The sequence below is a fragment of the Bombyx mori genome, chromosome 23 (assembly GCF_030269925.1).
Source record: "Bombyx mori chromosome 23, ASM3026992v2".
NCBI classification, from domain to species: domain Eukaryota; kingdom Metazoa; phylum Arthropoda; class Insecta; order Lepidoptera; family Bombycidae; genus Bombyx; species Bombyx mori.
Window position 1 is genome coordinate 16160573 of NC_085129.1, and position 11829 is coordinate 16172401.

The 11829-nt window shown below is 37.4% G+C and overlaps 1 protein-coding gene across 3 annotated transcripts; it reads right to left on the bottom strand.

Annotated features, from left to right (window-relative positions):
- Positions 1–768: 768 nt before the first annotated feature.
- LOC101736017 (zinc finger protein 394) lies at positions 769–11529 on the bottom strand. Of its 3 annotated transcripts, none has more exons than XM_021350956.3 (4): positions 11199–11330; positions 10681–10830; positions 9181–10051; positions 769–5126 (listed from the first exon to the last, which is right to left on the bottom strand). In XM_021350956.3, exons 2-4 carry the CDS (start codon positions 10702–10704, stop codon positions 3982–3984), a joined length of 2040 nt encoding a protein of 679 aa, XP_021206631.2. In that variant the 5' UTR covers positions 10705–10830; positions 11199–11330; the 3' UTR covers positions 769–3981. The 3 variants fall into 3 exon arrangements, with proteins under 3 accessions (XP_021206631.2, XP_062531297.1, XP_004930736.2); XM_062675313.1 differs by having other exon boundaries at positions 10594–10830; XM_004930679.5 differs by lacking the exon at positions 10681–10830 and having other exon boundaries at positions 11199–11529.
- Positions 11530–11829: the final 300 nt, after the last annotated feature.

Here is an 11829-nt window from a genome sequence, read left to right on the forward strand (position 1 = left end):
GACTCATTAAACTGTTGAATAAAATTACCCCTAGCTCTGTGAATAAACATATTTGATGTCCTGCGACTAGCAACTGCTATCACTTCGCATCGTGCGGTCCGCATTCATTGCTAGTAGTTCAAATGCGTTGTTCTTAGTGGCCATACTCAAGGTAATTTATGTGTAATAACTATGCTCTAGGTGTGACACGAAGCCTCCGACAAACTAGCGGCCTCTAGTGTCGAATAGTACGGAATTCTCTAACTTTCCTTTCATTCCGATAAGTCGTATAAATATTTCGCGTAGTTGCGTCCAAAACTCCTAGATGGCGCCAAATTCAATTGTTCTTTAAAATCGGAACACTAGCGTCATCTTTTGATGCGTATATGCAGTCTATTGAAGATCAACAGTACATTTGAAGAACACTACTAGATGGCACTAAATTTAATAAAATTAATGACGACCTTTTTAAAATGTTTTAACATATATTTGTATTTTTTAACAAGGTGGAATTGGTCTTTTCTCTATGGACATTTATATAAACTATTCATTAATTTTAATATTACAACGGTTTACAATCACCTGTATTATTTGGGATATTTAAAAAAAACCTCTTACCTCTTAACCTCATTATGGTAATGATCGGTGATCCCGTACAAAATCAATATTTCTAAGATATGCTACTTCATAAACTACTCCGCTATGCGTCTTAGGATACAGCGGCTATTATATTCAGTCTTCTTCAAAACAACTTTACATATTAACGATAAAAAGAATAAAAGAGAAATACACTTTGGTAAGCATTTAATCGACAGTAAAAAATAAAAAGATTTAGAAAAATCATCAGGCTAAAAAAATCCCAAATTAAATACATACACTTGAAAAATTGTGATGAATTTATTAGATTACACGAAGTACACAATTGTTGGTAACGCACAAAACAGTCACAGCCCTTAATTCTATTTCAAATTCATAAAAATATAACATGGCAGCTTGTACAATATTTAGTGTTTAGACGATTTCACTTTAACGTTTTTGGCGGGAAAGTGAACAGTTTTTTCATGTGAATTTTATTAGTAAATTTGGTTTTTCTTTAAGATTCAATGCGTAATTTATGGGGATAATTAACTGATGCTTTATTTAAAATATGTTTTATTTTTATTGATTGTAACATGGGATGATTCAAATTGTTCATCATTTCATATATGCCGCTCTCGATTTCACGTAGAGGTTAAGCAAAGCTTCTCCGGTGACGAAAGAGACATTTTAAGTCTAAAAATGCAAAAGTGAGTCCGGTTGCTATATTAATATTTAATGCTAGTGCACATAACTATAAATTTTAATTTGCTTATGTTGAATTTCATCGTATATTTATTTAAATTATACGCAAAAATAGTACCTAGTTGAAGTTTTATTAATGCATCGGACACTGTATTCTGGCTTGTCATTCGGTTTTAAACATGGCGCGAAAAAAAAGAATTTTTTTTTGTCAGTGTATAATTATTGTTGCAAATATTTTATGGAATTGTTCTATTTTTATCTTAAACTTTGTATTTGAGATGTATAATTTTAAAAGTACGACGAAGTTCGGGATTCACTTTACGAAACTTTTGAGTGCCTACGAGTATTCTGTTTTTTTTTTAGTTGTACAAGCGCCATATTGCTAAAATATTTTTTTCGTTTTTTTAGAGGAACAAATGAGAGCTTATTTTATTTATTTACTTACAATTGAGTCGACTATTATCAAAGGCGGCAATCTGACTTTTGGACAATGATTGGTAAATCAGAAAAACGAATTATTGACTTTGTATTCCATTGGCAGTCACAAAACTCTTCGGAACGACATCTTAGATAAATAACAGGTTAACTATTAACCTTTATTTAATGCAGGTTTTGAACCGTATTCTTTGAAGGAGACGATTATATTCAAATAAATCTGTATTGACATATCAATAAATTTTTTTTGTCCAAATGCACAGATTGCCACCTTTGATAATAGACGACTCAATTAACTTATTTATAAGTATCACAACATTCACCGGTGACATGTTAAAATAATAATGTCGACGCCTTAGTTTTTGTTTTGCAAAAAATCTCAAAATTGTGACATTTGGAAATTGGTTCTTTTTTTTTCAATTTCCTTTTTGTTATTGAGAATGTTCTTAATTAAAACTAATATTAAGGCGGGAAAGTGTTGATATTCATTAGACATTTATTTACTTAGCTTTTATTTAAATTTAGAAATCAATTTAATCGTATCGATGCAAATACTATTGCATTATTATTTTAACGAGCAAAATTCGGATCTCATTAGAAAAAAATAAAATACATAAAGTAATATTAATCACGGAATCGTTTCAAAATTACGTTTCACAAATAATATCGACTTGAGCCGTGATTATTGAAATTAATATACATACTTAGCTAGGGGTTAGAGGTTATTTGGTTTAAGCGACATTTATTTTTCTAATTAAAGGTGCGGTTTTTTTTATTTATTGCTTAGATTGGTGGACGACCTCACAGCCGACCTGGTGTTAAGTGATTACTGGAGCCCATCGACATCTACAACGTAAATACGCGAACCACCTTGAGATATAAGGTCTAAGGTCTCAGTACAGTTATAACGGCTGCCCCGCCCTTCAAACCGAAACGCATTATTTCTTCACGGCAGAATAGGCGGGATGGTGGTACCTGCCTTATTTGATATCAGCATCAACATGTTCGATGTTTTTAATTGAACTTTAAGTTTACCTCATTCAAATAATCTGAAGTTTTTTTTTCTTATGATATTGTTACCAAAATTTAAACTTTAGATGGCTTTCTTGTAAAGTTGCGAAATGTTGCTTTAACCAAATAATCTTTCACCCCTCGATATGATCTTTACGCGACGAGAGAAACGCGCCTGCCCACCGCAGTTGGCCAAGTAAACTTTCACAGGAGAGATTTTATTTGTTGTTTCAATTTCATTCAGTCCCCAGCTTAGATTTGCCCGTGTTGCTACCATCGGAACACACATACGACTTAAGAACGAGTACACGCAGACCACAAAAACCGTGGCTGGATTCAATACGTACATAAAGCATCGTTTGTATCCGAATTAAGTCGTATGAAAATATGAGCAGTGTGCTTAATGAGAGTTTTTAATACGCTTTTATTAGCTTCAGACGTATGTATGTTTGTAACGAAATCTTTGAACATGATTTTGACCCCCTTCAAAACGTCGGGATTAACTCGAAATTTAGTATATTTGTTAAGGATCGATAACAATTCAATATTTAAAAAAAATATTGAAATTCAACAAAAAATTGAAAAATAAATAATAGTTTAAAAAACTAACAAAATACGCTTTCAATAGTAAATCCAATAAAAATATAGAAAATAAATTTAAATATATATATATAACGATAGCGTAAAAGATAACTCAAATTGTATAGAGTTGGAACGTTTTTCCAGTTTTGCCGCTAGGGGCGCTGTTATAACAATGCATATAAAAATGAGTTAACTTTTACACTATCGAGAACGTTAAAAAACTCACACTAAGCACACAGCTCCCCGTGAACGTATTAGAGACAAAACCTTTGACCGCGAACAAATTTTTTACATTCGTTTTATTTTCTAGATTGTTATGTTCATACAAAATAATTCACATTTGATTACTTTGCTCTTACTTTAAGTGTCGATTATTCAAAGTCGCCTCACCACCTCACCTTTGCTCGCGTCGACGTCGTTCCACCACGCTAAACTATGGTCAAAGGCAGACCGTTTCCAAGGTGCAACTGGCTCTTGAGGAAGCCGCTAGGCATGCGACACGAGACATCAAGTCACCGCGACGAAAATGACAAACCAAACTTTGGGAAACTGTAGACATTTTGCTTTACGAACGCTAACCGAAAAACTAACAGATAGAGACGGTTGATTCGTTAATATTCTTTATTTCGCCACATTTTTTTTAATCACTAGAGAAAAATAAATCTTATAGTTTAATTGTTCGTTCGGGGGGCGCTATGAGGGCACCGCGGGGGCCGGCAACGCCTCCATGCTCTTGTCGGCATAGTAATCATCCTTCTTCACGCTCAGGTTCTGTATGGCGTCATTCGATCCGCCCTCCTGCTCGAAGCTCGCGCCGTGCTCGAACTTCATGTGCTTCTCCATACTCGACTTCTGCACGCATCGGTACGCGCACATGTGGCACTTGACGCTCTTCTGCCGCGGCCGATACGGCTTCACGTTCCTGACGTCCAGCTTCTCGCCGCTCTTCTCGTTCAGATGCCGCAGCTTGTGCTTCGTCAGGTTCGTCTTCTGGACGCACCGGTAGTTGCACTGGTCGCAGCTGAATGGCTTCTGGTTCGTGTGCAGGTACATGTGCTTGACCAGGTTCGGCTTCTGGACGGTCCGGTAGGCGCAGTACGAGCAGGCGAACGGTTTGAAGCCGGTGTGCGTGCGCTCGTGGACAACCAGGTTGTTCTTCTGGGCGCACCTGTAGTTGCAGTACTGACACCGGAAAGGCTTCTCCTTCATGTGCACGAGGATGTGCTTGGCGACGTTGTTCTTCTGGCCGGACTTGTAATCGCAAAACGTGCACGAGAACGGCTTCTCCCCGGAGTGGACGCGCTCGTGGATCTTCAGGATCGCCGGCGACTGGCAGCGATAGGAGCACTGGGTACACCCGAACTTGCCGGCCCGGTCCTTTTCTCCTTCGTCTAGACAACTCTTCGAGTGTTGTTTCAGGCCGCGCTTCGATGGAAATATGTCGTTGCACTTATAACAGACGTACTCTCCTTTGATGTTTAAAGTTAAATCTTCATTCAGTTTAACGCTCTCAGTTTTATAATCGATCTGATAGTCGTAGTACATTTTGTTTTCGTCGGTCGGCTTCATGTTCTCTTTCGGCTGTTGTTTCGCGGTATTTTCGGCGCCATCTTGCCGTCTCTTGGGGCCGCCATCTTGCCGATCCGCGTACGATACCGCCTCGAACTGTCGGACGACCAAGTTCTGCGGGTTGTCTTTGAAAAACGACATGTAATTTTGGGGCCTCGTATATAAGTCGATCGAATTCAAAGCTACATGATTATAAGTCTGATAAATTTGTAAGTCAGCCTGTGAACTAGTTTGTGTCGGTTGTTGTGTGCTTTCTTGTGATATCTGACCTGTAATTATAAGATTATTTTGTACTGCGGATGAGCATCAGCCCGTCTCCTCTCGTGGCAGTCACTAGAGGCGACTAAGGAAACGGTGCGTGACTGACAGTGGTTTTTGTGCTATGTACTGTGCTCGTTCAGATTGCAGGACGTATTGGCCTGTTACGGCCGAGAATCAAAATGTGTACCAGTTTGCGGAGCATCATAGCCGTCTTAAAATACACGTATAACTTTAGCCGGTGTCTCAATGTTGGCGGCTAACCCATAGACACAGCCCACTGAGTTTCTCGCCGGATCTTCTCAGTGGATCGCGTCTCCGTGGTAGATTCTACAAAGCACCGCTCTTGCTAGGACCAGTGTTGGCAACACCTCCGGTTTGAGCCCTGAAAGCTCACCTACACGCTAGGGTAAAGCTGAAATAGCCTCTCAAGGATATTAGAATAGGTAGGGAAAAAAGTTAGCGGCATCGCGTTGAGACGTCTATAGATTCTCCGGTAAGGAAAGAAAAAGCAAATTATACCCAAACACCTATGCTTGTTCTTCCTGTGAATACTCCTAAGCTACACGTGTTAGCTATGCCGAACATTTTCTAGGGATTGTGTTTGTTACGGGCGCCTTTAATGTAGAATGCCTGACACGGAAGCCTAATCGCGGCCTGCTATAGTATCCTTCAAATAGCTTACAACGGTTGTAAAGTACCGTCAATATGAGCAAAATTCCATGTAGTTTCAACTAGTTCTATTGATTCCATGATCTTTTTCTTTTAAAATACCAATCGATAAATTTATTTTAAATATATACTGAGATCATTTTTAAGATCACGTAGAGCATGTATTAGTGGAGGTGGAATACAATTTGAGTATTTACTTCAAGAAATATTTAATTGTAAATAAAAGGTTTTACTCTAAATTGGTTTTCTTTAATTCCTGCTTCCTTTTTAGGTAAATAATGACTCAGTAGATTCAATATCTAAATGTCTCTCTTTCTAATTAAAAAACAAAAAACATTTTCAACAATTTAGAAAATAATCGTCTATCGGAAAAAATAAATTTAAAAAAGATTTTATTGCTATAGATGGACATGTGATAGCAATTTAGAATATCTACGAAGTCTACCGTCTTTTGATAGAGCTAGACTGCTTGGCTTAGTATATAGTTGTGTTTATTACAAGTAATCAAAGTTAAAAGATAGTACATTTAGAGTACATTTATCGTAAATAACCGCCTTTTTTATCTCATCTAATCGTTTCATTTAATTTCGCCCCCATTTAATTAGTCTAAAATAAATCAACTTTATCTCATTTCGCTCCATTACCTTTTTTATTTATCAGTGTATGTATATAATCAACAAGAAAAAGAAAATTATCTCGGGCGTTAGAAAGGGCAAACCATCTTCAAAGTTACGGTGTTTTTTTTTTGCATACGTGAATTTAATTTTCATTAGCGGATATTTGGACTTTAGTAGGAAATTAAGAATTAAAAGATGTATTTCGTTTATTTTAACTCGAACGAAAACATGGGCCGCTTTTGGTGTTTAAAAAAATGCACAGTATTAATAGTATCTAGAAAGCCGTGTATACAAGTGAACTTAGAAACGAGTTATCCACTGACCTTCCGACGTATCTCTCTTCGAAAAGGTCAGGCAGCTTTTATAAGTCAACACCGAGATAAAATTAAATCTAAAACATTTTATATCCAATCTTGTCTCGCACTAAATATGATGGAATAGACATGGAGATGGTGCGGACAAAATACCGATAGATTATTTGCGGGGAATCATAGGAAATCAGTGATTCCTCGCCGACACCCCAGTCTCGCCGCGTCTTACAATGGACGCCTAACAAAAATCCAACTTTTCTGTTGTTGATTGAGCGTTATAATATATTAACCTATATTAACCCTGTGCAAATATTAACCCTTTGCACTCAAAAGGTGAGTATCAATCACGACATGATTTAATTACAAACAACATAAGCGAACGATAAGAACAGATATCGAAAACATAAACAATATATCAATCACCAAAGAAAGAGCGCATCGAATTTCCGCACTAAACAAAGTCGTGTGCGAGAATCATCTCTCGAGTTGAGGCATTAAATAATGTGATCAGCAAGACTCGAGAAAGTTAAAACCTAATTGTGGCCGGTCGGCTTTATCCGTTTATGTCACAGGGCGTCAGTTCGTGACATTGGCGAAAGGGTTCGCGTTATCTCTGGGCCCTGGTGATAATATGGACACCATCAGGTCGTCCACACATCGTTTCCAGCAAATATTAATCAAAAGTCGGTTAATAGGACTTTTGAAGTAAATCGCCCCAAGGGAGGAGCGTTTGGCAATGAAAAGCCTTACTAAGGATTGATTCCGCAGGTGCCTCTGATGGTAACCTTTTGTATTGTTCTCTAAAAATCCTCTCAACGAAAAGGCAATTTCAACTTATTCTTGTCCTTGTGTTATAAGGGGATCGGAGTAGTATGTCCTTTTATCATGTTACATGGGGTTTTGGCGTGTTTTTGGTGCTTTAAGGCATTCCTAGCACTGATCACCATACCCGATCCGGTGGACCGAATGGTAAACAGTCGACGTCGCCCTAAACACGTCATTACGGATCCTCCCGATCCATTAACGGTGCTTTTAGGTACCTCAAGCACCGGTCACCGTTCTCGTCAAACACATCGAATGCGACGAAGGGTTCGGTGAGCAAATTAACCCACAGACACATCCCACTGAGTTTCTCGCCGGATCTTCTCAGTGGGTCGCGTTTCCGATCCGGTGGTAGATTCAGCGAAGCACTGCTCTTGCTAGGACTAGTAGTAGCAAATTCACCAGGCTGAGCCCTGTGAGCTCGCCTACACGTTCGCTGAATCTAGCATAATCCCCCCAAGTTTAAAAAAAATGCAATTTCAACTAGATACTACTAGAAACTACTCTATTGTGGCTGGCTACTACTGCTCGGGGCTGTGGAAGGGATTCGGATAAAAGTGGCCGAAAAAATCTTATTCGCGAGATTCCGTCCGTACTCGTGAATATACAAACAAGCCAAGAGACACAAAAGTGTTAAAAAAAGCATTCAAGTTAATTATTTATTCATTTTTATTTAGTCTTGTCTGCGATTTCGATCTAAAAGTATATTTTCATGGTCATGTCAGAGCATGAATAATGTTTAAATTTGTTTTTTGTCTGTCTGTCAATCTGTTTTCTTTTTTTTCCTCACCTATCCGCTGGTGGCCTAAGAGGCTATTCCAGCTACGCCCTGAGCGGGTAGGTGAGTGCACGAGCTCAACCTGAGAGAATTTGCTAACACCAACCCTAGCAATGGCAGTGCTTCGCGGAATCTATCACCGGATCGGAATCGCGACCCACTGAGAAGATCCAGCGAGAAGCTCAGTGGGCTGTGTCTATGGACTAGTTCGCTCGTCGGACTCTTCGATTACGACGTACTCCTCAAATCATGTCGCAACCTCTTGGTGCGTTTTTGCCCTAGTGAATCCGACAAGACATGTTTCAGACGGCGGCTGTGCGTTGCCTCATCGCAATTGGATAAGTAATTAGCGACGGCCACGAAAAAAGTTTTCGTGTCGCGCCGCTATGTCGGAGTAGTGTTCTGACGCTGATTATATAAAGGCATTTATGTCAAATATAAGTGATGCGGGAGTGATGAGAGTTTCCGGTTCTATATTCATTCAGTTGTCAGAGAAGACTTAAATTAATTTTGCAATCACCTCATCTTTGTTATCAAAAACATAATATGTTAACCTAAAAATAGCGAGAAATTTATAAATTTGATGCTAAACGAAATGAATACTAATGAGTCTTCGCCGATATACGCGCGTTGGATGCTCCTGTCGCGCGTTCACTATTCCCTCTACCGAATGTAGTTACCTAGTTAGTATATATTGGATCTGATGATAGGAAATATTGAAAGTCTTAAAATATAATAATAACATATAGACTCCACAATGTGAACGCTACCCTCTTTGAAGTATGAGGTCAGCTTGGCACATATACACAACTACATACAACATTTACTGGGAACTCATTAATATTTCATTATTGAAATCACTTACCGCTTAATCCGTTAACACTATCCAAAGATTGACCTGGATTTTCATAAAAGTAACTGTCATCTTCTTGTTCGGATTTAATGTGGAACTGCATCGGTATTATGTGTTCATTCTCCAACCTTTGTTGACCAGCATCCTGACCCACCAGTCTTTGATCTACGGTCTGCCCCAGCCTCTGTACAACACTCTGGTCAATCCTATCCAAATTTTGTCCCAATCTATGTACTATGTTTTGGTCTAATCTCTCAATACTTTGCCCTAAGCGTTGGGCCAAATTCAAATCAATTGTTTGGCCTAATCGCTGAGCTATACTCTGGTCCAGCCTTTCCATATTCTGAGTCAATCTTTGAGTAAGATTGTGATCTATTATTTGATTGTCCTGGACCGGAATGCGTCTGGATTCCGCCTGCATTAACTCCTGATCCAACTGTCTGCCACCCTGACTAACATTACTTTCATGATGCAATGGAATGTCTGTTCTCAAATTTTGTAGTTGCACTTCATTTATTCGACTCAAGTCTAAGTTACGTAGATCCTGCTCGCTCAAATTCTGTACTAGAGCTTGAGACAGGTTATTCTGAAGCTCTAATTCATTTCTAAATAATGTAACATCTAGATTCCTTAAGGCCTCCTCGTGACGTAAGTTTTGATGTAAATCTATTTCGTCCCTTTGAGGGTGTGTTGTCTCATTAAAATTCAAACTTCTACTTAAATGGTTTGTTTTTAGCATGAGAGTGGACATCTGCCTTGGGGAGAGTGGCAATTGGAAGTTGTGGACTATACCGGAGTTGTTCAGAGAGGACTGCATAGCTTGATGCAACTGCTCCATGGAAATTTGGGTGTGGTATTCACTTTCCAGCTGATGTTTCTGAAGCTGAAAAATGATATACAGGATTTTTCTTTTCATCTTAAATTGTTTTTAAATAAATTATCTAATCCCAAATTTTTTTTTATTACTAAGATGGTTAAGACCGATATAAATGGAAAAATTTGATTCGAGCCCTACACCCCAGCAGAGGGTAATAGGAAAGAAATGATGATGAATGACTAAGATGGGTGGACAAGCTCATATCACTTAATAGTGCTACAGCGCATAGTCAAAGACAGACTAATATGAATTCAAATCTATTAAATAGCACTTATAAGAAGTACAATACTTAATAAGATATATACTTGAGCAACTGTTTTAAGCTTACACTGTTTGGTTTGATCGAAAAAAATGGAATTTTGTTGTATATCTAGTTTTTGTACATATTTCAAGTTCCCGTTTTCATAGTGAAATGAACATAAACATGTTTAGAACTAAACATTTAAAACAAGATGTCTCATCAAATTATATTCTTTTTTCAGTTGCTCATGTGAATAAATAGACTAACTTCATTTGTTTTAATGCAGATTGCACTCAACAAAACTCACTATTGACTCAATTAATGGTTGTTACCACAGCCCAGAGAGATCACATGTCTATTTAATCTCAATTGTAATGTTCGCGCGACAGCTCACCTGCGTCACCATGTAATGTGTCATGAGTTCACAAAACACACACAAACCATTTATACTCAATGAAAAAGTTTGCAATATATTTATATATTCTATAATACATTTCTATATTCTATGTTATGGTATTTTTATGTTGAGAATTACATTCCACACCTGTTGGACAACAATGAATATATGTACATTCACCGCAAGCTCTCATTTCAAGACAATTTAGTTTTATTCTAAATCTAAAGAAGGTAGAAACCATTGGACAGCTGTAGAGGTAACAATAATGCATGCTTCGAAGTTCTTATAGTTTGATTGAAAAAAAATCTAAATTTAAAATAATTTATTTAAAAAAAAAAAATTTTACGCACATTACTTATGCGTTAATATGTCAATTACAGAACTACTCAATTCCTGATCTGTAAAAATACAGATATATCTCGAAAGGGCAAAGGAGAAGTATAAAACGAAAAAAAAATACAACTCTGAACAGTTACGAAATTGTAGATAAAAACGAAGACTGTTTTAAAACTTACACTGTCCATGTACATTTTGTAATTCTCTTCTTCGGCATTATGTTCTTCTCTTTTCACAAAATCCATTTTTAAAAACCATTCAGCATTTAAAGAGCTTAAATGTCTTCAGTTTTTTTCCGTAACGACTACAAGCCTAACCTAAAAATATGTTACGCTAATTTATGACTAAACTTGCGCATCAAGAGCCTAACAGAGATATTTTCGAGTAGAATCAATTAAGTACTACATAGTTTCCATTAATATGTTTGAAAAAATTAAAATAAAACAAGTTTTTTTTAATCATTTGACGTTACAACCCAAAGAAAGGAAGCTGCGCATAGACAAATATATTCAAGGGCTAACATATTAAATATTAAGTGTATTGTCTATGGCTATAACTCATAATATCATGTACTTAGTTTTCTTTTTTATGATTGAAGGATTACTGGTGGTCCGGAGGCCCTTCCAGTTTCACCAGGACAGGTGAGCGAGCAAAGGCTCAGCCAGGAAAGGGTACATAATTAGTGATTATGTATGTATAGTTTTTGTTTGAAATAGTTTAAATTTTGTGTTTTGAAGTTAACAAAAAACACGGTATCTGAACAGTTGCGATGTGTGAAAATTAGTGAGCAGGTAGTTTTGTTCTCTATTT

Bases quoted from the DNA above. Each gene is read 5' to 3' on its own strand.
- LOC101736017 (XM_004930679.5), bottom strand. From the start codon at position 11,264: ATGGATTTTGTGAAAAGAGAAGAACATAATGCCGAAGAAGAGAATTAC. The intron at 10,052-11,198 runs GTAAGTTTTAAA...ATCATTTTTCAG, and splicing joins ACAAAATGTACATGGACAGT to CTTCAGAAACATCAGCTGGA. The intron at 5,127-9,180 runs GTAAGTGATTTC...TTATAATTACAG, and splicing joins TAGTGTTAACGGATTAAGCG to GTCAGATATCACAAGAAAGC.